At 41.6% G+C, this 27,568-nt stretch overlaps 1 protein-coding gene across 18 annotated transcripts in view; it reads left to right on the forward strand.

Annotated features, from left to right (window-relative positions):
- The window catches only part of LOC131981495 (protocadherin alpha-C2-like), a 131,910-nt gene extending 107,971 nt beyond the window's left edge, over nucleotides 1-23,939 (forward strand). For 17 of the 18 annotated variants that reach the window (XM_059345804.1, XM_059345805.1, XM_059345793.1 and 14 more), the window contains exons 2-4: nucleotides 7,827-7,891; nucleotides 11,549-11,634; nucleotides 20,748-23,939. In XM_059345804.1, coding sequence (XP_059201787.1) covers nucleotides 7,827-7,891; nucleotides 11,549-11,634; nucleotides 20,748-21,055 — 459 coding nt within the window. In that variant the 3' untranslated portion in view covers nucleotides 21,056-23,939. Of the gene's footprint in view, nucleotides 1-1,332; nucleotides 4,221-7,826; nucleotides 7,892-11,548; nucleotides 11,635-20,747 lie in introns of those variants that run through there. The other variant, XM_059345787.1, reaches the window with a different exon arrangement.
- The last annotated feature ends 3,629 nt before the right edge of the window (nucleotides 23,940-27,568 follow it).

Raw genomic sequence — 27,568 nt, forward strand, 5'->3', positions numbered from 1 at the left:
CTGCGACACTGCACATGCGCTGTTCAGACACTCTGAGGTTACATCGTCTGAAGTGGAATCTCATTATGTGCGTCTTGTCTCCTGAAACTGCCCACCTGTATGGATTGATAGTGTTATTTTTTATAGCTGTAGGCCAATGCATCCCATAATATATGAGGTCATTAATTAAGAATATTGAGGGAATAATCGAGGGGAAAATGTGCAAAATCCCTCCACAGTGTCGCTCTTTCAAAGTGCTGCAGCAAATAGTGAGGCGTTTGTTTATTAAATATCATCGCCTGCGTAGTTTTTTTTATGCATATTGTGTTGCCTGCCAGGAGAGGCCAGCCTTGTATTTTTGCCAGATGTGAAAAGGGGTCACATCTGGAGCATCTTGTCTGTGACCCGGTTAACGTCGTCACCAGTGATCATCCTCATGACATCACGGACTTTGAGTTTTATGTGTACTGTAAATAGCTCTGCACTACACGTCCAATAACGGTGTGAGGGCAAAGCACAGTCAGCTGACACTGTAGGGAAAAGTGATATTATGACAGAACAAATAATGTTTTTGTGCTGACGGAAGTCCCCAGTGTTTCAGCACTGAAACAACCAGATCTTCACCAATATTCTCATGGTTGTTTGGTTAAAAAATAGAGAGAAAGAGACCCCCTTAAAATACAAATCAACACCTCCGCTCAATTCTCATGGCCCTTGTATAATATATGTGTATGTATATATATATATATATATATATATATATATATATATATATATATATATTTAAACTTCCCTCAATTGAGTAAATCGAATCAATGTAATTGATGCTGAACATTACATAGAAATGCTGCACTAAAACCAATCCGCATGCTTCTCCTTTTTTCTTTTTTTCAACGCTTTGTTTATTTATTTTTCTGTCTCCCTTTATTTTCAAAATATAGTCTTCATGTATCAGAAATCTGCTTTCCGTTCAACTAGAGGGTCCCTGAGTAATAGTGGGTTTGCATCAGTGAGGAAATTTAATCGCCAGGCTGGTTCATAAATCAGTTTCCCAGCGCACAATGAAAAGGGCGGTGGCACTGACAAAAAAGAGGGAAAACGATTGTGTCGAAATCTTATCCCCCCGAAATCAGTGTGCAGGTGTCATTCACTACTCCATGTAAGGCGACCAGATGTGTAAATAGATACAAATCCGGAGCCTTTTCGTCTTTTGAGTTTTTTTATTTTTATTAGATTGTGCTCTATGTTTTTTTCGGAGGTGCTGAAATGCAGCCAGCATCGTTTGAGCGAATGGCTCCCCCTCCCCTTTTGCCCACAGCCTCCATCGCCACATCGCAGGGAGAGAGAGAGAGGGAGGGAGAGAGAGCAATAGGCAGCATCAGTGAAAGGAGCCAGGCTTGCTTGTAGGATATAGAAAATTTAAAAACCAGCACCCAGCTCAGACAAAGGAAAACATGGATGCTCAGGGGGAAATTCCCTTAAGACAGGCACCCGAGAGGATGCGGTGGTCGTCCTGCACATAGTCGGAGTTATGCACGGACTATTCCCTCGTTTTTAATGAGGCGGGTGGGCACCCACAGCAAGCTGAAAAGGCGGAAAGATTTCTCCAACCCGTCTGCAAATTCTGCCTGCCTGCGATGGCTGTGACGGCGCGATGCTGTTACAGTGTAAATGAGAATGTGCCTTTTTCTTTATATTTGATTATTTTCGTACTCAGTGGCCTTACTAATGCACAAATTCGATACTCCATTCCGGAGGAGCTGGAGAACGGGGCATTGGTCGGTGACATTGTCCGGGATTTGGGTCTGGACCTGAGAAAAGTTTCCACGCGACGCATGAGAATCACATCGGACAGTGGACGGAGATATTTCACCATAAACCACAAAACCGGGAAGCTGGTGGTGAGTGACCGCATTGACCGAGAGACAATTTGTGAATTCAGTGGCACCTGTTCACGCAACCTGGAGGTGGTTTTAGAGAATCCACTGGAGGTGCACAACGTGGAGGTGGAGATTTTGGACGTGAACGATAACGCGCCGCAATTCCCTCGAGATGAATATCAGCTTGAGGTGTCGGAGTCAGCTCTCACCGGGTCGCGCTTCCACATCGAGGGAGCTCAGGACGTAGACGATGGCTCCAACTCTGTCAAGCAGTACCGCCTCAGTCCAAACGACCACCTCACCCTGGATTCCATTAAGCCCTTCGCCAATAATAAGCACATCGAGTTTATTCTCAAAAAGCCCTTTGACCGCGAGCAGATGCCCTCTCATCAGCTAATCCTGACAGCAATGGATGGAGGCACCCCACAGCGAACTGGCACGGCCAAAATCAATGTACGCATCCTTGATGCCAATGACAATGTGCCAGCATTTGACAGCTCCGTGTACAAAGTTAAACTGTACGAAAACTCTCCAAAGGGTGCCCTTGTGATCAAATTAAATGCAACAGACCCTGATGAAGGCTCAAATGGAGAAGTGTTTTACTCCTTCAGCAGTTACACACCAGAAAGAGTCAGACAGATGTTTTCCATGGATACAGAAACGGGGGAAATTAGGGTGAAAAACAATATTGACTATGAGGAGACAAACTCATATGAAATGTACATACAGGCGATGGACAAGGGGCCTGCTCCTGTGGCGGTGCACTGTAAAGTAGTTGTAGAAGTTTTGGATGTCAATGACAACATTCCTGATATTGTACTGTCTTCACTCTCCAGCCCTGTGCGTGAGGACGCCCGGGCTGACACGGTTGTAGCATTGATCAGTGTGAATGATCGTGATTCTGGACCAAATAAACAAGTTACCCTGGAGATCATGCCCAATTTGCCTTTTAAGATCAAGTCTTTCCGGAACCACTACACCGTCGTCACATCTGCTTTCCTGGACCGGGAAACCATCTCATCCTACAATGTCACCGTCAACGCCATGGATGGAGGCACTCCACCCCTGTCATCTCAAATGACCTTTAAGGTGGACGTTGCAGACGTTAATGACAACCCACCTCGTTTTGAACAGACATCATATACTGTGTATATTACAGAGAACAATGCTCCCGGTGCACCTCTGTGTGTTGTTAAGGCCGCAGATGCTGATGCAGGAGAAAATGCTCGCATCACCTATACTGTCCTGAATGACAACAACCATGGTATCCCTGTAGCCAGCTATGTCAGCATCAAACCTGATAAAGGTGAAGCCTATGCCCTGCGAGCCTTTGACTTTGAGAAGTTGAGAGAGTTTCACTTTCAGGTTAAAGCCCAGGACAATGGCATGCCTCCTCTCAGCCGTGTGGCCACAGTGTATGTTTACATTATGGATCAGAATGACCACATGCCCAAGATAGTCTACCCACCTGCCAATGGGAGCCGCACCACAGAGACACTGATGAAAAATGCTGAAGCAGGGGTATTGGTCAGCAAGGTGACTGCGTGGGATGGTGATGCAGGGCAGAATGCTTGGCTGTTCTATTCCCTGGAGCCGACCAACACAGACCTTGACCTTTTCAAAGTGCATGAGTACACGGGTGAGATCCGCACTACAAGGCGCGTCATCGAGGACAACTCCACCTCCTTCGTTCTGATGGTGCGGGTGCAAGATAACGGCTTGCCACCGCTCTCCTCCACAGCCACCATCCATGTGTACGTGATGGAGCTGCCACCGAAGTTGACCCCTGACCCCAAGCGCATCATCAGGCCCAACAGCCCCCTCATGTTTTCCAATGTCACCCTCTACCTCATCATTGCCCTGAGTGCCACAACTTTTGTGTTCCTGGTCACCATCTTTGTTCTTGCCATCGTGCGGTGCCATGCCTACTGCACCCAGCCCGGCTCCTGCTCCCCATGTTGTGTATCCAAGAAGAGTGTTCCAGAAGGGGGCACCGCAGTGGGCGGCGGTGGTGGTGGTGGCGGTGGCGGTGGCGGTGGCGGTGGAGGTGGAGGAAGAGCTGCAGGTGGAGCAGCTGGAGGTGGAGGTGGGGCCGGAGGGCAACAAGGCGACAATGTGGCCCTGCGCCGTGACCTCAAAGTGGAACCGCATTATATTGAAGTGCGGGGAAACGGGTCTTTGACCAAAACATACTGTTACAAGACATGCCTGACCGCCACGTCAGGAAGTGACACTTTTATGTTCTACAACACAGGACGGCCACACAGTGGCACCTGGGGCTCGGGCTATGTCACCAGCCACAGCGGACAGAGCCAGTTATTTGTACGGCGTCTCAGTATGCCAGATGCAACTGCCATTCAGGTGTGTGTCTGGTGTGATGTCTGTGTTTGTTATTTCTAGATTGCCTCATAACAGTAAATGACACACAAAGCACAAGCCATAAAAGGAAAATTCTCAGAGAGTTATGGTTCAGGGTTTTGCTCTAGGGCGGTGTTCTTGCAGTAGGATTGCAGTTGACATTTACGGCTCTGGAGTTGTTAAAGCCTTTCATCTGTTCTTCTGGTGTGTGACGTTTTGACAAATATATATATTTCTTGCTGTTTTTTCAGACAGATGGCTATTCTAGTACAACGTGGCATATGGACATTTGTTAGTTATTTTCATCATTTGCCTCCAAAACCATCTTGAGGTTAACATTTGAGTGCCACTCTCAGGATCTGCTTGGTTCTTTTAAGGTTACTTTATAAATTAATTTATGGTCAGTGTCTATCAGGATGAAGGAGGATACCACCATTTTGTTTATGTAAAGGCTTCCATTATTACACTGGTGAGTACAATATGTGCCATTTATCGTCAGGTCTGCATCTCAGAAACTGGCATACACATGTGTGGGTAGCTTCTCTGGGCTGTGTGTTTATTTGAGTGGGTGCACTTGGATTTGCTGGATGTGGTAGATAGTCTTTTTGTGATTGTTCCATGCTTGTTAAAGACCATTGTTTGGTGATTCAGGGTATGAGATGTTAAAGTGCACCAGTCCTCCACAGTTCAGCAGAAAACTGTAATCAAAACATTTTAAAAGAACCATCTCTCTCTCTCTATCTCTCTCTCTGGTCCCTGTGACTTACTTTTTTTCCAAAACAAACCAGTAGATTTCAGCTGCCTGTTCACCTATGACCCACAGCCAGGGCTATTTGTCTACTCTGGGCTGTGTGCCACAATATTCAAGTCCAGTATTTCCAGAGGGCATTCAGTGGTCATCTCTATAGAGAGAGAAAGTCTGGGAAATAATGCAGCCTTTGCCAGCTACAAGGGCCACCAGTCCCACTGCACCAAAATATCCTCTTCTGGTCACGTACCTCTCTGGTACTGAGCAGTAAGCCAGAGTTTGGGAATCGGTGAAGAATGCAGGAATGAGGCAGATACTTTGTCTGAGATTCATTACGATCAGAGCTGCGTTTCATGGGATTTTCCCATGTTAAAGATTGCAGAGAGTTGTTTTGCATAATTTCTGTTTGTAGTGAAACAAATGGAATAATTAGGATAAAACAAACATTATTTGTTTTCTACATAGTAGTGTTTGCCCCAGAGCCTCTCTGGGTGTGCAATGCAGAAAAGGATATCAGAGAAAAATAAGTCATAAAAAGAGGAATGAAGAAATGTTAAAGAAGTAATTGTTCTGTTATCACTTGATGTGTTCCTCATTAAATGCCAGTCATGTTTGTTCTTGCTATGTAATTAACTGGCAGCGCTATGTTTCTCAGTACTGTGCAAGGATTGGCTGGCTCCTCGCAGATGAGGCGGGGGATGAAAGGTGATTGGACACAGTGTTGATGGCGGAGGTGTGAGCTCTGTATCCATGCTAAGAGTGTTCACTCTGAGGGAGAGGGAAGAATGAAGAATAAGGCGAGAAAAGGCTTGAGTTGCCAAACTAAAAGCTTTCTCTATTCTCTGATTTACAAATACAGCCACGCAAAGAAATTAATACACTAAAACCCCATTGTATTTCTTTCTATCCAATTTGTTTTCTCCCATTCAGACGATTAAACAGAATGCATTGATTTCTCATCATCAGTATGAGTCAGATTTGTTTTTGTTTGTCTGTTTACATTTAGTGCATTAACTAGTAACATTCTAGCTTTGCATGCATGTTTTCTCTTAGGTGTATATCAGACTGCTGACATGTTTAAGTTCCAGATGCTTAAATCTAATGTGTGTATGCACTAGTGTGTGGTTTCATTTACCCCCATAAACACCATACGGCTACACAGAACTCTCCCTTTGGCCACTGCTGTCCCGCAACAGGGCAAATGTTTAGTAAAACCATTTAGTCCCATTTGTCAACAATCTGGTCTTATTTTAATGTTTTTGTCTCTCTATCTTCTTATGTCTGTTGTGTGTTTAACGGTGTTTAAATGCCATATTAACACTTTTTCCCATTCAGTATCAATCGAAAATATCGATGTAGCCACTGATTGCTTTTTGAGGAGCACTTGTCTTTAAATAATCAAGTGCATGCTATGTTTTTAGTGTGGATAAGTCTCTTTAATGCTGCAGTGCCCTGTATCTCTGTAGACATCCTGCTCTGTTTGAATGACTCCAGGAGGAATACCAGGCTTTTCTCATTAAGACCAAATATTGGATTTCAAGGGTGATGAATGTCCACTGCAGACTCATAGAGGTCAATGCAGCTTCAGCAGCAAGTGAACATCTGTCATATTTGGAAGGAAATGGGATTGCAAATGGGTCTCTTATGAACTGCATGGCCAAGCACAGAGAATTTAGTGTTCTGAGTCAGATTGGTTTAGCTCTGTCAGTGGTTTAGGTTGAGATCAGAGAAGATACAATCCCATCTCAGTTTTCTTGTCAGGTTAACAGCCCATTTTGCTGCACCAGGAGCTGCACCACTACTGAATTCTTGTCCTCTGATTGCATTTTGTTAGATTTACTGGTGTTGTATCTTTATATATGTCTGATAATAGAATTTAGTAGAAGCACAAATAGGGAAATGTCATATTAGGATGTCACAAATGAATCACATCACTGGGCAGGTTGCAGAGGTTGCAGAGGTGTGTGTCCCTTTGTGTCTTTCTGTTGTGGTGTGTCTGGGACTAGATGCAGGGCCGAGGGGGTTAATCTGATATCTGCCCTCCCCCCTCCTTCCTCCACCTGTGACCTTCACAGGAGTGAAATGATGGAGGGCGGTGGGTGGAGGGTAAAATGTAGTCTGAGCTCTGCACAGTTACCATGGTGAGATGTGTCAGACTGACTCAGGCAAACTGTGTGCCAGTGACACTCAAGGTTTTGATCAGAGTTAAGAGGATATAACAGGGAGAAAGAACTCAGCAGCACAGGAGAGGGGGTGGTGAATATACAGAGGCAGAGCAGGGGAAGGGAGGGTGGTACGGTGAAAGGAAAAATACAGCAAACGATGCAGGTCTTTCACAAACCATGATCTAGCATCGTCATTTGTGAAGACGGATTTATACACTTTGGAGGATTTTGAATGTGGAAGAGAGGATGTATTAGTTAGGCAGCTGTATCTTTGAGCTGGGTCTGTCATCAGCACCATGGTAATGGACTGTACCATGACCAGGGCTGAGTGACCCTAGATGTGTAGCCTCAGGGCATAGGTATCACAGTGCCAGGGTCAGTGGGCTGCTGGAGTGAAATATCTCAAAGTCATTTTTTTTTTTCAAAGGACATGGATGGAAATACGGAGGGAGGAGGAGAGGGTGTGGGGATGGGAGGAGTACACCTACAAGCTTTAATTCATCACTCACTTCTCTCCAAAGGCAGGGGCAAGCTGTCACTGCTATGAGAGCGTATGTGTGTGTGTGTGTGTGTGTGTGACTCAGTTTGTGTGTGCGTGACGCGCATGCACTAGCAGCTCTCTCCATGACTTATTAATGAGACGGTATTGGCTTTCGCCTGTACTTAAGACTCAATTCCTCTCACTCTCTCTTGCAGCCCAAAGTGCCGAGTGCAGACTGGAGATATTCAGCCTCCCTGAGAGCAGGTGGTGTAATGCAGAGGTAAGCATCCCAATTTTCTCCTGTCACTCTGCAATAAGTATCTCTCTATACCTCACCAGTCACTTCAGCCATGTTTTGTTGAAAACCACATGACATGTACTCTATTATCACCTGATAAGATTTAGGCAAATAAGCAGATCCTGGGCCATCTGTTAACTGACTTATCTTAAACACCACACATTAAGCCTGATTGCTTCCACAGTAAAATGTAATTCTTCTGTGAGTTCAAAGAGAGAAAGTCCTGTCATTCTGCAGAGATAATCATTTTATACAGAGAAGTCATTCTCTAAATCCAAATAATATCCTCAACATGAAAGTGGTACAGAGTGTCCCTAAGTGGCCACCAGGCAAAATGCATAAATGCTTCCAAAGTCTTACCCATCTTTGAACCTCAGAGCCAGGTGAGACATTTACAGTATTCCTGTTCCAGTAAAGATGTCTGAGATCATCTTTGCTGCCAGCCACTGCTAAGCTGTGATTGCAGTGCTGATGGGAAAGGGGTGGGACTTCTTATCAGTATTTTCCAAAACATAATAATTGCCATCTTCTTTTGCTCAGTTACACTTACATTTCAGAATGTACATACAGTGTAAGTAAATTGCAAGGGGGAAAACAACGAAACTATCTAAATTTCAATTAACAAATACATTCTGTTATTATCATCATTGAAAGAAGCAACATGTTTGGAAATGTTTCTGTCAATATAACCACAGACAGATGGAGAACTGACAGGAGGGAATGGTAAGCAGAGAGAGGGGCGAGGGGGTCAGTGATGGATGAAGGGCAGGTAGTCAGGTGGGAACATCCGGGACCTGGGGAGTGCTGCATGACCACGCCAGTGATCAGATTACCCATAAGACACTGGGCTATTACCTGCTGTGGGATCAGATGGGCCCGACTAAATCAAGGATCATGCAAATCAGATGGCACCATAATTACAAAAAGTCCCAGGCTTAATGAGTAAGCCATTATATGTCTATATATCATCCAACCTTTCAACTTCCTATAGAAATATATAACATAGACAAATATAATTGAGACACTGGCCTTAAACAAACAACTATATTCCAAATTCCTATACCAGACAAAATATCAGTAGTATTTCTCTGTAACACCCAAACCTATAATAATATTACTGTATGTATATTAGGGCTGGGCATTGTTTAAGAAATGACGATACCAGGACCAATACAAGAACACTTAAAGTGATACTTATACCAATAGAGTACATCATTTTATACCCTTTTCAATACATTTTGAAAGTGTTCAAATTATTTGTAGATGAGCATGCTGTATATGTATTCATGTGCACTCTGATGTCCATGTCAGATAAACAACTGGATACTGTCTGAGTGTCATTAAAGTTACACAGATTCCCTCATAATTACAGCAGGGATTAATGAGCGTTAATGTGCTTGTGTGAACCAGTCTAACATATTATATCTTTCTCGTGACTCACTACCTCTGATGCATTTACAGTTGACAATCCCCCATGTCCCATTACCAAGCCTCACTGAATGTTCATCTATAATCACAGCTTGTACAAGAGATTTTGGACAACACACCCAAACACCATGCAATGGCACTGACCTATTTAATTCCATTTAATCTCTGGTGAATTTACATGATTTCTGACTAACTGTGATTTTTAGTTGGTTGTTTGTGCATTTTATTTTGTGATCACTGTAGTTATGATTTGAAACAAATCAATTTAACATTATGAGATAGTATGAACGCTGGAAAATGACACAGGAACCCTGTGTTTACAGACAATAGGAGAAGATGAGATGATGAGGGATGAGAGAGGACAGGCATTAGCTGAAAAGTGTATTATCGGCCCAGTGTTTGCTATTAATATTTGATCAGTGTACCTTGATGATGCCAGGGCTTAGCAGAATTTAAAATGGCCTCCATCACCAAATCACTTTTGTTCAAAACCACTGTGCATAGGGATCTAGATTCACACATATTTTAACTCTCTTTATCAATAATACACAACATATTTGTGTTCTTATTTACATCATTCTATTTAAATGCTCCCTGCAGTTTAATCAATATTGAAAATTATTGTTAGTTGGACCTCTACTCAGAAGCACACAAATTAGCAAGAACACAGTTCACACAGACCTCAGTAAATGTTTTAACTTCTTAAGACCTAGTTTTCCACACAGGGACAGTGGGGAGAAGAGTGGACAGGTGGATTAAAGTGGGACAGCAGCAGGTAGAGATTAAGAGTCAGACTAGTGGTTTTATAATAACACTTTAAGTAGGCTTATACAACCCTGATTCCAAAAAAATATGGGACACTGTGGAAAACATTGATAAAAACAGAATGCATAAAATCAGAAATCAGAGTGCATATTTCCAAAAATAAAAGTAAATAATCAGGTTGAATATAAAATATATTTTCTTTGTGCAGTGCAATCACAAAGGATTAGCAAATTATTGCACTCTGTTTTATATATGTTTAAGACAGGGTTTAATGTTTCTGCATCTGAATTATCCTTTTACGGACAAAATTAAATCTGAAAGTCTTTAATCTGCTGCTAACACCCAGCAGCTTGAAGGTAACCATTAAATGGGTGGTGCAGCCAAATCACAGACAAATAATTTCATATTATGGTTGCATGTCCTATTTATGGCTTGGATCACAGCTCACGGCTCTGATGCTGCAGTATGTTTGTATAATTTGAGTGACCCTTGAAATCAGAATTTTTGCCCTTGTAGTAGCTTTAACTTTTAAACATTGAATAGTTAAAAAGATTATCATCAGGCGATTTATTCTTTATTAAATGACCTTTATTAAAACAATTGTGTCAACAAAAAGTGTCATGAAAAATGTGCATTTAACATCAAATCACTGAGCTTTATAACTATGCATGGCGTCATTCAATTCTGTAGCGACCCACTTAAAAGTGCATTCCTATTTCTCAAGGAAAAAACACTCCAAAGACACACAGCAGCTGTTAGATTACACAATGTCTGCACAAAGTTGAATCCAAATTCCGATGGAGACAAACTAACTGTTCTAAAGTGAACTCCCAGAACAAAGCTGAATAACTAATAAAAGTGAGAGAATTAACCAAAACACATAAATTAACCATGACACCCTCTTTGCTTGGATCATATCAGAAAGTGGTGACCCGTTGTAGATGTGCAGGTTTCACCTGAGTCATCATGACAAAAATTTTACTGTCAGAGCTAGAAAAATAATCCTTCCCTTTTAAAGATAAGGCAGTATGAGAGAACTGTGAGAACAGCATTTCTGTTGCTATTGTTCAGCACGACAGAGAGTGAGAGTGTTTTTCAGTAGAGAGGAGGGTGCTGAAATCCCACAGTGTGTGTGAAAATGTAAGAGCGGCCATCTGTAATCCATAATCCAGAGAATGTCAGAAAATGTAGGGTGAATACTCTAATCCTAATCTGAACGTTACATTTTCTAACCCACACAAATACAGTACCAAGGTTTAAATTTGTAATATTGTGTACTGTAGGAAACATATGGAGGCAAGATAATTAAATATGTGGGGTATTATATTTGAGTCAGGAGAAACAATCATAATGTAGAGCTTCACAAAGTGTTATATGTATGGTTCCTTATGATCAATTTAGCATGCCATGTGTGTAATATGTGCATGTTTGTTTGTTGTGTTGCAGCTCAGTGCACATGGAAGAGTCCTCAGTAATGCAAGGAGCCCAAGGTGTCCTGGTTCAGAACTGGCCCACTGCATCCAGTGCAGCTGGTAAGATTCATTCATGCACCCCTCACCTAAACCAATCACATCTCATTTAAACACCGTAAAACAAATCTATTTAAAGTAAGAGGTCTGCTTGGCACACTTGGACCCAGTCTACTCCCTAAAGGTCTAAAATAGTGACTACAATCTACAATTAAATGGATCTCTGTGCAAGACATTCAGTGACATGGACTCAGACAAATCCAGCTAACACCATCTTATACCAATAACTGTACATTCTTGGAGAGCTTATCGAACCATGATGGAGTTATAAAATGAGGAACGCAGAGATATCAGCTACGAGATCGCCCCAACCCACTCCTACCACTTCCCACTGCTGCAGGGAGAGGAAATGACACATGCTACGTGGGCGTAGATGGATATCTCTGCTCTCTGTATCAGGAAGGGAGACAATACAGAGAAAAAGACGGTGAGAGAGACCGAATAGTTGATTGGATTATCAGCTAGAGGTTTACAGAGGCATAAGACACTAAACCACAGAGGACAAACATTAGAAAACACATTACACAAGCATAATAAAACAGAATAAGATCCTCTCATCTCTTTATGTGGATCTCTTTTGCTCTCTAGCTCTTTTACGCACACTCACGGCCAAGGTTAGGGGCCGTGATGTTGGCAACAAATAATATACATTTTTCAATATTTTGATATATAAAAATAACTGACATTTGTATGTTTCTGTGCATTGCATTCACCAAGCAGAAGACTAACTGTTATGCAGTGATATATTATACCATTCTCTCATTTAGGAAACAATCTTTAAACGAATTTAAGCCACCAGGCATTTCAGTTGCAAGACAGCCTTGCAAATATGAGTCAAATTCAAAGTGTTGTTCAAAACAGAATAGTAATTATTGGCAGCGCCTTTGCTGTGAAATGGCTGCAGGCAAGTGACGCACATGGAAGTGTCATCTTCGCTTTTTGCGAGAAAACAATTAAGTCTAAATTTAAGATTTTACTCCAATTGTCACATTGTTGTTGTCAGGTATGCATAAATATTGCAGGGGTAGACATGTAGAGTATCCACCTTGCTCATAAAGATTGGTGCATCACGCCTTACTATGTTAACTTAAAATGAGACCTAAGAGTTACTCTCAGTGGCAGGAAGTTATTTTATTTACAGAACACATTTATAACATTTATGGCCATCTGGCCTTTATCGTGGTAGAAAAGACCTCACCAAGGCTCAGACAAAGCACAGAAAAGGAACTTATTAGAAAACAGTGCTAGCGATGTCACAAGAACAGGAACATTGGAGCAAAACAAAACTCTAAATGACAGCTTACTGAATGCTAGTTGGCATTTCTCGGACATTGTAATGTGAATGTCATTGCATGTGATGCCATAGTCCCTGCCCTGAACCAAGATTTATGAGCGATTGCATAGAATTCAGTTGTCAACTCTTGACTTTTCTCATGATGACAAGGAAGTGGGGTCAAAAAGGGATGGAGAGTGAAATAGAGACAAGAGCAGAAAAAAATGAAGGAGGAGGCAGGTGAGATAAGAGACAAGAGAATGTGCAATGAGAGGAGTGGAGCGAGGACGACAGTGTAATTAAGTTTAGATAAAGAGGTGATTTGTTGTAATTAAGAAAGTAGAGATGGCCTGGCATGGTGTATTTTATAGACAGGAGGTAGTGGGCTGGGCAGGCAGACAAACTACCCCCACACACACTAACTACTGTCTCTTCCTATCCGCACGCACACACACAGCCTCCTCCTCTCTGCCATCGATTTGTTGCCTTGGCTGAGGACTTACAGCCTGCAGGCTCTTCAAAACATGATAGATAGAAAGGCAGTGAGAGAGAGAACAGAACAGGCAGTAGTGACGTCTTCAGGGTGGGTCAGTGGTAACAAGATCAGCTGGTGAGGATTTAAGGTGGTCTAATTAAGATGTGGCAGTTCAACCACAACACATTATACACACGCTAACCGTGCTTTGCTTAAGGGCCAACTGTCCCTTCTTTATCTCATTGTTAGCCAGGTTAAGAATGGAAATATTAGCTGAGGGCTATATGAGCTTCAGGTCAAATGTTAGGGTTGGATTAAGGATAATTCTGGGTTAAGAGAGTCAGATAATATGAAAAGCATTTATTTCTAGAGCTCCCTGACTGCAGGACAAGATTAGGAAAGATTTGTGTTCTGACTTTGAAGTTGGTTCTGTTTATCATGTCTCAGAAATGAGAGAAATGGAGATATTGATTCAATGTGGCCTGTCACATCACTATGTATGAGTCACAGTCTGTGCTATTTATAACTAAATCATCTTGTTTGCTAGACAGGCTGTGGTCCTTAGGTGGAGAGCAGGAGTATATTGGAGTTTGTTTTGTTTAGAGAATTGTTTCTGTCTTGGTGCTGTACATACAGGGTGATGCTTTGCCTCACAGTCTATTTTTTGCTTTGACGTGAGACATTGAGGTACAGCTGACAACGCCCCGTTTCTCTCCCAACCTCCAATATAGAGTGTGCGGATTTGTGTGTCGGTGTCGTTGAATCTTGTTCAGTGTTTTCGTGTGAACGTGCCAGTGCCTGTGTGTGTGCGCGCTTGGCTGTGTTTCTCAGTGTGTTTTGGCTGCCTGCTTTGTGTGCTGCTCCTACTGTGACAGATGGAGCGCGGCCCACGCCCAGATTAACAGACCCACATTAATGAAATCAGGGTTCTGCTTGCTGTCTAAGTCTCTCTCCCTATCTGTTTCTCACTCCCTCTATGACTTCCTCCTCTGTCTTTCCCACTACTCTACCAAGGACACAGATATTCAGAGAGAACAGCGCAGTATTGCAACTGTCCCCTGGAGAGTTGGGCAGGGTGCAAAGCGAGGCATTGAAAAAAAACAAGAGAGTAAGCAATAAGAGATTAGGTGGAGAGGAAGGTAGCGATGTGACGGACATAAACTGTTTGGGAGGGAGTGACAATAATGAGTAAATCAGAGTGATTGACTGTAGCAGAGTCTGCAAAGGAAAGAAGCTGTATGAGGCTGCTGTTGCTGGGGGACAGTGGTTAGACTAGACAGAGAGAGAGGGAGAGAGGGAGGGGGAGAAAGGGAGGGAGAGAGAGCTTGCAGCATTATTCTCCATCAGCACAAGCACTGTCACCATGACTCCTACCAATGTCCTACTGCTTCACTGGAGGATGCAGTTTCCACGGCAACCATTCATGCCCCTTAATACTGGCAGGAGAGAGAGGAAGAGGGGGGGGGGGCGGGGGGTTGTTATATAGAGGGGAGTGCAAACATATGGTGTGGGACAAAAGGTGCTAAAGGAGGGGGGAAAGGTGGGGAAAGGAAAAAAAGCTGGCATCAGGTGAAGGACAAGACAAAGGGAAGTGCTGGCTGAGATGCACGTACATGAGCAAAAGCTTAAACAGAGCGGGCAATGGTGAGAGAGTTGAAGGAGGGAGGGGTGTGTTTGGAGGTAAGAGGTGTAAAGGGAAGGAGAGAGCAGAAGGGTGAGCAACAGAAGGAGAGTGACCTACATTCACTGGGGCGGTGGTGTACTGCAGAGGTGGTTGCTGTTTTCTCTATCACCCCAGATCACACACTGAAAAAAACATACACACAGAGGAAGAAAGAAAGACAGATTTGATTAGAGTTAACACTAATCAACTGCAGCGGGCACTTGTCAAGGCAAAAATAGACTCAAGGGTGGAGGCAAAATGCCAAGGGAAAAAGGTGGACTAAAGGAGACTCTACTGATGATTTATGCTTCTTCAGTCAGTCTTCCCAGCAAGGGTATGGGCAAGTTTGTTTATTTTTTGTAATTAGTCGATAAAGAGACACAAATAGGAAGTGCAGTTTATTCAATTCACGGCTTTATATGTTACTTTAGTGCTGCAGATTTTTAGTTTAGTAGTACTTGATATGAAGAGATTTTTGGCACTACCAGAGAGGAAAGGTAGAACAGTCTAGAAACTGTCAGGGACTTTTTTCACAGTTTCTAAATCCCTCCGCCCCATCTGTTTCCTGTTCTCGACTTCAGTTATTTGCTTTCCTTTATTGTCACTCTGTTTTTTGTTCCCATCCTGCGCTCTCTGAGTCTTTATATATCTTGCCAGCTCTCTCTCTCTCTTTCTCTCTGGAGAATAAATCAATTTTTACTTCCCCGTTTATTTTATTTTTTTATCACAGCACCTACACATACTGACATATATACACACAGATACTCGCATTGCAACTCAAACTCCCACACGTACACCTACATTCAGTTTTAATTGTGTAAAGCCCTGTCACTAGGGATTGCTTGTGTCCACCATCTGCCACATGATCCAGCTGGGAGCAGACAGCAAGGTGCTCAACCTGGCATGAAACCCAACACACACACACACACACACACACACACACAAAACTGTACACTCCAATATGCATATGCATACGCATAATTGCTCTTAAAAACCAACAACCAGACATCATTATTGTATTACTATCCACAACAGTTTTTTTGTATTTCTTTCACTGTTACCAGATTGGTGAATATATGGTAATTTATGCAGGCACAAAATGTATTCTTCTATCACCACCCAGGCATAGCAGTGAAAACACAGACACATGAATAACAATTAGGTTTTGAATAGACAGCAACATCACATTTTGTTTTTATCACAATGAGCACACACTGCACAGCACACTAACAAACCCAGGTGATGTCTTGAAGAAGGGTGTGGTCCCAGCTGACTGTCTGCTATCATAACAATCACAGCTTTCTATTCCACGGCAATGTGAAAAAAAGTCACACCTTCAGGATCTTTTAAGCCCTTTTTCCCCCTCCTCCTACTCTCTGATTTTGTGGTGAGCATCGTGTTTCATATCTGCATCCCTGCACTTCCTGGCCCCTCTTCTTCTTCCTCCTCCTCCTCCTCTTCCTCCTCAGCTAGTTATGTAACGCTGCACTGCGCTCCACTGCGCTTCTCTGCCCAACTGGCCGATGGTAGGGGCGAGACAAGGGGATGAATAAAGTAGACGTGGCAAAATGGAGCTTGGGTGATTTAAGTGGCTGTGAAAACCTTGGGCGGCAACAGGGGACCGATGGGACATTCACACGCAGAGATGCTGGATTGAAGACTCCAGAGATCAAACTCAGAGGAAAATATGGAGAAAATAACAGTCTGTTATGCAAATTAATTGATTTCGGTGGCTTGTGTCGCTCGAGCATTTCAGATACAGATGGTTTAAAATGCTGCTAGTTACAGATACATGGAGAGTGGAATAGAGCTGGGGGCATCACTATGAAACAAGTAACCCATCCCCGTGTCTAATGTGCCTGGGAGTGATCACTGATGGACAAGCTGTTTAATACCCAATCACATTAATGTTACCACGAACATTGATGGGCATGATTAAGACTTGTCAATAACTGGGAGGGACGGGTGTTGGCTGGCTGAGTTTTCACGCAAGATTAGATGAAAGGTCATAGGAAATGAGCGATAGAGAGACAGAGAGGGTGGCAAGGAAAAAGGAAGGAGGGAGGTTGTGCAAGAGGAACGGAGAGGAGAGAAGAGAGGAAGTTTTGCTCTGCAACAGCCATCGACAAATCAGATTGAAGCAATGGCTGTGTGGAGATCAGTGTTGGGCGAGGTGAGTCTGGTACCACTGTAATGGAGGAGATGCAGGAAAGAGACGGGGAGCAAAATAAGTGAGAAAGACATACATTATAAGGAGACCGACAAAAGGCGTTGAATACAAAGGGGAAGGATATGAAGCTGGGATCACAAGTCGAATCCCTTATGTCGATTTTGTGTCTGACATCAAAATAACATATGTTGTTAAAAATGTTTATTTAAAAAAGTACAAAAGGAACCTCCCTACGCAGCAAAGACTATGACGATATGACCTTTTCAGCTGCACTAAACACAGCCAGACTACAGTGAGTCCCATGATTTGTCTTTTTTTTAAATCCAAAATAAGACATTGACCCTTTCAAGAGACTTAGCCCTGCCCTGCTTTGCCTTACCCTTTTCCATCTGTCTGCTCTCAGTATGACTCATCACTCTCCGGGGTGTTGTTTTGTTTGTGAATGTAAGTTTGCATGGGGCCACTGGTGTCTTATCAAGTTCCCACATTGGGTTAGACAGGTAATTTCTTCGAGGCAAGAGAGTGGACGCTTTACAGCGAAGCATTGCCAGCACTCAAGTATTCCGCATTTTTTATTTAGTATTTTTGTGCTCCTGTTTCTGCCATCCTTTTGAGATTATAGAATCAGGGTCATGTTTCTGCTCGGGGAGTCAGATGAGGATTTATCAACTAGGGGAAGACTCTTGCCTTGTAAATGAATGTGACTCTCGCTGTCTCTGTGTCTCCATGTGAAGGAAGCAGTGAGTGAATCTAGCCTGTCCTGTCCTAATCTTCTCAGTCTCTTTGTCAAACTCAGTCTTCTCTCTGCAACTCTTGCAGCTGTGTTGTCGCAGTCGGTGAGAGCAGAGAAGTTTTGGGGAGAATATTTATGTGAAACAATTCAAATGCATGACCCACTTAGTTCTTGTACGGTGGCCCCAGTCTGATTTTTTTAAAATATATCTGAGGGAATTAAACATAATGTTAAAAATTTTAAAATCAGACTAAGGCTGCAACTAACAACTATTTTCATTATTTAACAAGCTGTCAATGATTTTCTCAATTAATGGTATATTAGTTTGGTCTAAAAAAATATAATCTTGATATAATTATTTAGAGTATGAGAGTTTGAGAATTGACTATGACAAATACAAAACAATACATGAAAAATATATAAATTCAAACATTTTAAAAGCAACTGCAGGCTGTGAAAAGTGAAAGTGAAAAGGGATCTTCACAATTTCTGTCCTTAAATTGCTTGTTTAGTCTACCAACAGTCCAAAACCTAATGCTATTCAATTTGCAGTGTCACTGGTTAATCAACGTACCGTCTCAGCTCTAATTTAGACTTGAATCTGTATATTTTTAAGTCGACTCATTAAAACCAATCCGATTCAGCGGCATTGTCTGCTTCGACTTGGGCAGTTTTCCTGCTAAAGGAGGAGCTTTACAGCAGTGCGTGCCTCTATGATTAGGAGTGTATGCCAAGCAGGAGATGTCATGTTTGTCATGGATTTACTCCATGAATCTTTCACTGTGAGCAGATCTCACTGAAAGCTGGTAATTGAAAATCTTAAGTATGGAAAGAAAAGCAAGTAAGCGAAATATGAATTGAAAGCAGGGATAAAAATCAAAGAGGGAATAAGAATGGAGCACATTATATTTGAAAAAGTGAATAAACTTGACATTTCACAGATTAAAGTGTATTTATTCTATTGATTTATGGCTTATTAACAGCTGATCAGTGATCATCCTGTATTAATATAACAATGCAATGCAGTATTATAAACAGCCAAACACAACATATTTACTGCAAATTAGACTTTTGTTCTGTCTTATTGAGAATCTAGGTGTATCAGTCCATCCCTCAGGCCACTTTAACCACCATCTCTTGTATCACCCAGGTCATCATTATTGGATAAAATTCAGACAGTATATTCATAGTTTAGTCAGAGCTATATTTGCATTCTCTGTTTCCTATATTAAGGATGACAATTTATTTTGTGTAAGACATGCGGAATGAAGAAAGCTGAAATCAAGCATAGAGTGTGTATTTTGAGGCTGCCCGGGTCTTGCACTAAGACAAGATTTGAAGATGGTATTCTCTGCCCTGGGTACTGCATGAGGTCAGACTCCTTCTTCCAGACACTGTTCCTTCTGGTTGGATGGAGCTCTGCTCAGTTAATCTCCCCTTTGGAAAGAACTCAGAAAAGGAGTCAGAGAAATAAAAGGAATATGTGAGGCAAGTGTGGCAAATAGGTCATTGCTGTGAGGAAATAACCAAAGTGACGGGGTCTGGGGTGCTGGTAGACTCTGCTTTGTTTTTTTATATACTGCATATGGACATTGCTAGAATGACACAAACAATGCAGTAAGTGATCACTCCTTGATGTATGGTCAGGCTGGTTGCAAATGCCCCACTAAATACAGTTACACAAAACAAACAGTTGAATTCCACTTAAATAGTTTATCATCTTTCTCAGCCTGTAGCATAGTGATAAAGGGTTTAATGCTTCATCAAACAGTGCCATGGGTGTTAGCTTTGGCCAGGAGGGAGCCTTTGATTCATTGCCCACTTAGCAGTTTCTTCTTGGAAACCTCCCATTAAGTTTCATCACCTCCCACCTTTTATAGCATGTCATGGCTGCTCCCTGAAGGAATGCCACTCATTGACCGATTAGATTTTTTACAGCGACTGCAGTAGATATGAGTGAACTCTCTTTGCAGTCAAAAGTTTTGACACTTTAAGCCTGATTTATGTAGATGAAGGTGCAGGGGAGAATTGTTTTACAGTTAGCCACAATAACTGCCTGCTACAGGCATGTTCTGTGAACTCAAAGGTTGTAGTTCAGTGGGAGGTTTGTCTGAGATTAAATCAAATTATGTGGACACTAAACAGATACTTGTGAACCATGAATAATATTTATTTATAGAAAGATTAGTGGAGCTAATATAGAAGGAGTCATTTAAAAGACATCTGATAAAATCATAGGATATAAAATGGTGCACTAAAGGAAAGATTGCTTATTGAATAAAATAAAACCACTACACACCAACCATCTTTGGGACATGTTTTACAAGTTCAACTTTAAATTTAACCACCCTGTATTCTATGGAAATCTTGCTTAATGCGATTTTATTTAAAAAAAATAGGTTTTTATTTTTTTTATCACTATAGCCAATATTAAATATAATGCTCATCTTCGCATTTGCTCTCACCAATCATTTTCAGCACTGTAAATTGAGCAGAATTTGTCCTGTCATCCTTCCTCATGATATCTCCTTCGGTTGTTTGTTCAGTCCTCCTGAAATTTGCATGCATGAAGGACAAACACAAACTGTACATCAGATGACTTGCAAATTGTGCTTGAAAGCTGGCGTGTTTCATAAATAGAATTCATAATGTAAAGTGCTTAGTATGGAGTACCCAGTGTGTCTGCAGAGTTTTGCTTTTAACATTACAAATCAAAATTTGGTCAGTTGAATATCCATATCTGTTCGAAGCACATAGATTGCAAATAATAACTCGTCCTCCATCTCTTTATGTTTCTTTCAGATGCTGAAGGGGGAGAGGTGTCCCCTCCAATGGGCGCTGGTGTAGACAGCAACAGCTGGCACTTTCGCTATGGCCCCGGCGGTCCTGGTGCGCCCCCACAGCACCTGAAACCTGGCGAGGTTCCCCCAGAAGCCTTCATCATCCCTGGCTCCCCCGCCATAATATCCATCAGACAGAACCAGGGAGGAGAGGACGACAAGAGCGATTTCATCACCTTTGGAAAGAAAGAGGAGGCCAAGAAGAAGAAGAAGAAGAAGAAGGAGAAGAAAGACAAGAAGGATAAGGGGAAGGATGATGGAGATGAGTAGAGGAGCTGAAAGAGAAAATAGCAAAGAAGAAAAGGGCGTTGATAAAACAGAGGTACCAACCAAAGTCCAATGGGCAAAAAGAAAATGTGAAAACTATTATAGATTTTCCAATTTCGTTTTACGACCTATTTTCACTGACAATATTTTAGAGAACCTGGCCTTACCAAGATTTATTTTACCTTCAGTCCTTCACTGGGGTAAAAATATTGATCTTGCCTTGATAAACAATAAAATGATTGATTTTGCTCCATGCCCCTATGTGCCTATACACCCTGAGCGACTCATGTCAGTCATCTCCAGTAAGGTTGGAACTCTTTTTGCCCTCGTCTTGAATTTTTTGTCCTTTAACCCACTGGGCACGTTGGCACCTCTGTCTTACCCCCTCCCCAAATGATGTGTAAACCATTCTCTCTGAGAGAAGACAAATACTTTGTACAAGAACAACAAAAAGCTCTGTGCCAGCCAAGGAAAAGAAGAAGAATGACAAAGAAGATTGAGACAGATGTTTGCCATCTGCAGCTGGACACACACTACTTGTAAATAGCACAGGAGAGAGTCACTGAAACTAAGGCTTACATGACACTGCTGCAGATTCCTCTGATAATTACCAACAGTGTTTTCCTGAGATTCAATGAAACCACATGCACACATAAGCATGCTCACACATGCAAACATGCAAACACAAATTCACATACTTATCATGACAACGTAGACATGGAAAGCACTTGAGACCTAGAGAGCAGGAGAGAAATATATAAAAAATGGAGAGGAAATCAACTGACATCAAAGAAATGTGCTTAAAACTAGACACTGCAAGCTTTTTGCCCTGCACAGTCGCCTATGTGGTGCGCATGTGTACATCAACTCTCAGGATGGAAGCAGCATCCTTTGCAACCACTCTGTATTTGCTCACTGCATTTGAAGGACACAGAGAGATTCATCTCCCTCCAGAACCCCAACTGAGGAATGCAGAGAGCACTGTAAAGATGGAGAGATGGGAGGATGCCTCACATTCTCCCGAGGATCACAGAGGGGAGAGTCCAGCTGAGCTGGCTTGTGACTCCGCTTTCAGTCAGTGGACTCTGATGAAACCTTAAAGATTATTAGGAGAGTCTTGAGATTTTGATAACACCTTCTCTTCTCCCCCTGCTGCAGCAAAAGCCGAATGCTTTCTGCTTTGAATGTTTGGTAGCAACCAGTCCTTACCTGATACCTTGAGTTTACAACTGCTCACTTGCTTGTACTTGCCCCAAGCTGCCACGAGCCGTCCTCTCCTCTCCCAACTGCCTTTTTCCCCACGGTCACCCATCCCAACTGACTGCCTCTTCACGTGACGATGAAGTTTGTGGAGTTGTTCTGTTGTTATTTTATTCTCTAAAGAGATTCACTATTACATATTCCTGCATTTTTTTTCTTTTATTCCTCATAGCTTTAACTGCTTTTTTGCGTGTCATGCCTATCCCCACTTACCCTCAGACCCCCCCTTCGCCCCCCCGCTCTGACCCCCTGCTCAGGATCGATCCTGGGAATGGCCTGCTCTGAACATTGTGGTGTGCTGAGAACAGCATGGAGTAATGTGGATGAGGCCTGGGGAAGCCCAGTCGGGGGTCTACGCCCTGAACTCTTGTCAGATGTCTCTCTAAGTGCACAACGGTTCAGTGCTTTTAACTTGCAAATACTACAGTACACTATTCATTTCATGTGTGTAGCCACTGATGAGAGGGGACCAGGTGGGATAAAGCAGACTACAGGGGTGGAGGACTAGAATTAAGTAAGGAGAAAGGTGCCGTGGGCTGGCCCTCCACCTCCATGTACAAGTGAAGAAAGTTGTTGTCCAAATTGATTGTTTAGGATCATTGAGTCACATATTAGCTTTTATCTACGCTGTAAATGTAGCGTAGACTTTCCATAGATTATCTGCATTCGTAATTGAATTCTGCTAAAAATATATTGGCATCTTAGGGATTCCCATCCCATGGCTATATCCCACCAATCCTCTCTCAGGAGGTTTTGAAAAAGGGGCACACTCATGCCTCAAGACCTGCTTCTGTTGGTTCCCCTCCCCTGCCTGTAACTTGTTGCCACGTCCCCAAAGTTTTGCGGCTCAGTATGACGTCACTCCATTAAGTGGCTGCTGCATGTACTGCTCTAAGGAAACACATACTATATAGAGATATATATATATAAATAGATAGATGGCTATGATTTTATTCTTTTGTATTATCATTTTTCTTCATTACTCGCACAGGAGATATTTGTATGTACTTCTGTCTCTGCCAAACATCTATGTACTACAATCTTCACGCTCCACAGATGTTGTATGGCATCCACTAAACCTCTTTAGATATTTGTAAATGCTATAGTGTGATACCTTTCAACGCAAGTTTATTATTTTTATTTTACAAACTATAATTTTTGCTTTTGAAAACAAGCAAAGCAAGAAAAAAAAAGAAAAAAAATATCACTCTGTGTCCAGCTTTGACATGATGATCTAACTAACACTGTAATATTGTAACTGAAATATGTATGATCCTATGATGAGCTATCACTTCCCTTTCACTCTTAAAAAAAGAAAAATGATTGAAAAAAAATCCAGTGTATAAAAAGGTATATGTAGTGTATGCTTGTGTTTAGTGAGCGTTCATGCTGTCATTCTTTCCCAATGTATGGTGGTGAACTATGGTGGCAATGTGCTGTCCTTAATGGACTAGCCCAGATCTGTTGTAAAATCCTTTTTTGTACACCCGCTCATCAACTGTGACAGTGAAGTAGTGAATTTCATTTATTTCATTTATTTTCAGATTTTTTTTTAATTTTACCTAAATGGATACAGTGGTAATGTGTTTTGTTTATAAATCACTAATAAAGTTTTCTTTCTTAAAAATGAATGTGATTTTTTTTTTGTCTTGTGGGCATTTGCGTGTGTGTGTGTGTGTGTGTGTGTGTGTGTGTCTTGGCCGTTTTCTTTCTCTCTGTCATTCCCACAGATTTATTGCAGTGTATTTAATTAGACTGCTGGAGAGGAATAGAAATACAGAATGTGATTGAATTTAGATAATAGCTTTGTTTGGGGTTTTATTAAAAAAATCCAAGTTCAGCTGTATTTTTAAAGTACTGTGTAATGAATAAACATATTTTTTAATTAAAATATAGCCTTATGTAATGAAAGCCATAATTAGAAATCAGTATCAGAGTTACAGAGGAGGCTTTTATCTCAGGAGAGTTTAAAAAAGGGCCAATGCAACAGAAAGAGTGCATCTCTTTACATCAGTGAGGGTTGGACTGACTATGAACTATCTATAGGCTGCTCTTGTCTATCACACATGCTCACATCAGACTTCTTTCTCTGCACAGACAAGCACTCAGAGGAGAAACACAGCACAATGACCTGCCCCGCACTCATGCCTCATTTCTCCTTGTTGAAAGCCATGGTCACAGATGGTCCAAGCAGTCCCCTGTGAAAAGAAGCTTCCAGACGCAATATAATTTAATAGAGTGGCTAAGTAGATTTATTATATCCCAGTGGGTGAGTTTGTAGAAAAAAAAGCTCACAATAGAGAGACATCAGTCATACTGGCCTAGATAAAATGCAGCATTGATAATCAATACTTTTATCCAGTCATCCACCCAGGCAGACCGCTCAATAGTTTCCTAAAGGGTCATTTAGAACTCTAGGAACTTTAACAGATTTCCTATTTGTTGTTTTGTTCGTCAGGGATAAACAAAAATTAACACTTATCCATTGCTGAGTGTTAAATAGAAGTGTTTACATGTTCCTGTGTGTTCATTCTGATGCTGCTCTTGAAATATATAGAGTGATTGAAGCCTCACTCCAGCTTTGGCTTTCATCTTGTACATAGAGAAGAAAGACAGCAGTGAGAGAGGTTCAAGAGTTCATGTTTTTGAAAAAAAAAATGCTTGTGAAAATTCTACATCCTGTTCTTTATTTCATTCTCTAGGAGACAAGACAAAATTGTTGCTATGGTTACAGCTATTTGGGGAATAGTCTCTATGGCAACATCTTTATATACTTAGCAAACAGAGAGGAGGGTGGAAACAGTGGGGTGCCCAGGATGGGGTCAAGGTTTGTGTGTGTGGGTGTGTCCTTTCATTTGCCACAGACAGCACAGATGACTCTGGCTGCTGATTTGATGCTGCAGTATCACAAACACAGTGTCTCTGACTCTTTACTGACATTTCACTGTAGAGAACGGCAGATCATGAAAGAACTGCGCTTTAACAAAAACCACTAACACCCACACGTTTAAAATGCCTACAGTTACATATTCCCATGAGCATTCAGAAAATGTGCTCTGGTCTCTCTGAATTTTGGCTCATTTGAGTTATACAAACAAATTAACAAACAAGCAAACCTACTCAGTGTGCAGGAAAGTAGCCTGCAGTGTTTGGTCTGCAGAGCAGTGAATCTCTGGCTAATGAATATGGATATATATTATGGCAGAGTGAACAGAGCCATGCAGGCAGAGCAGAGGGCCACTGTGCTCACTCTGTTTATTAGATGTCCAGTCCACAGAGACAATGTAAACCAGTTTAAACACAACATAAACATGCATTATTAGGCAGTTCATAAGTCTATACCTTCATGAATGTTATATGAATGAACTAACTGAGAGTGGAAAACAAAATAGTAGAATATAAACAGCCAAAAAGGGTCTTTAAACACATGATAAAACAGATTAAACATATGCCAGATCAGGGTGCACTGAAGTGAAGTGTGCATGTGTTTGTCTTTGTGGGTGTGTTGGCTGGTGATGCTGCCAGCTGCAGTGACTCAGCAGAACCCTCATCCTGCTGAGGAAAGCAAATGGAGTGACTTGGAAGCCGCCAGGACGAAGATGGAGAGATTAATGTGCACAATAATTTTTGGCCTGTGGCGATAACAACACTACACATTAGACTGTGGCTACACAGTGTGTGTGTGACAAAGTGCAAAGGAGTTAATGGAACAGGAGCAGGCAGTAGGTTGAGAGTTGAATGAATTTGTTTCAGTCTGTCATGGCTAGTACACATTATCTAAATTGGTCTCCTAGTATATATCATATAAATGAACAAAATATATGCGAGTGCAGACTTGGTCTTAGTTAAACTTCTATGGAGTTTGCAACGACCCCACAAGTTTGTGCAAAACTTGATGACCCATGTTATACAAGCTTGACTCGGCAATGTTCCAAAGAGCTTTGTGTGATGCCACAGTATGATTGGTTTTCTCGGTCTTCAAGCCCCCCGTTATATGTGGAATTAGGTTGAGGTGAGTGTGACTGCAGAGAAAAGACCATGACAGGCAGGACTCCTTGGTCTTCTTTGGTCTTGAAATAGCTCTTTCAAAGTTTTTAGGTGAGTTTGGGGTCATTATTCTGCTGCAGTATGTATTATTCTCCACAAAGATGCAAACCAGAGGGTAAACCATAAGAGTGGTACTTCTCGTTTGTCATGGTGTGCATTTAATGCAGGTGTCTCAAGAGAAGGCAAAACATCCCCAGACTTAAATATTCCCATTACCATGTTTTACTGTCAGTTTGATACAAGGTGGTATCAAAGTTACTGTCCTTACACACACCCTTCTGTTTCTGCCACAAATCTCAAACTTGGATTAATCAGTAAATAGGACTGTTTTATCATCCACTGTGGAATGCTGGTATTTTTAAGCCCCAAACCAGGTTTTGCTGATTCGTCTTGCAAATATTTCTTTAGCAAATTCTGTATCTTTGATGAAGTTACTTTTCTGTCTCTCAAGGAACTAAGGTTGATACATTGATCTTCTGATAGTGTAGTCACTATTGGTCTGCCGAATCATGCTCTGGATACAATTGATCCAGTTTATGCAAAGTGTTTTAGAGGTCCATGCACTGCCCCCTTAGAAACCTTTAGTCTAGTCATGATTTGATGCTGAGAAGGCTCCTCTGTACTTAGAATAACAATTGACTAATGGTGTTTTCACTTAGTTCTGATGCCATATTTGTCACTATGCCAATGCTACTTAGTCAGCAATGACCTGCTGACAACAGACATATAGATAAAACTGGTTGCAATTTGTTACTTGAATGATAGATATAGAATATAGAATAAATCCACCCAGGTGTCACCTGAAAGTACTGTATATGTCATTGGCAGGGATACAGCTCATTGAAATTTAACCTTACCTGCAAAGGAATTAAGTAGGTAAATTCCACAGATCTGCCTAAATTTTATTGCTGACCTAGAAATACTGTAGAATCTTAAATATTTTCTCTTTATTTTTATGTCATCATTTTTATGTCATCACTTTTCACTCAAATTATTAAGCCAATATCATACTTTTCAATCAAAAAATAAATAAATAGTACAACATAAAAAACAACGGTATGTGTATATGTTTGTACTATATTGTATGTTTTATATTTTACTTTATGTGAATTAAAACGGGACTGCAGCCTCTTTGGAGTTTCTATGTTGTGAATGTCAATAAAATGTCAATATCGTAGAAAAAACTGATGAAATGTTAAGCATGAGAAA

The sequence above is a fragment of the Centropristis striata genome, chromosome 12 (assembly GCF_030273125.1).
Source record: "Centropristis striata isolate RG_2023a ecotype Rhode Island chromosome 12, C.striata_1.0, whole genome shotgun sequence".
NCBI lineage: Eukaryota > Metazoa > Chordata > Actinopteri > Perciformes > Serranidae > Centropristis > Centropristis striata.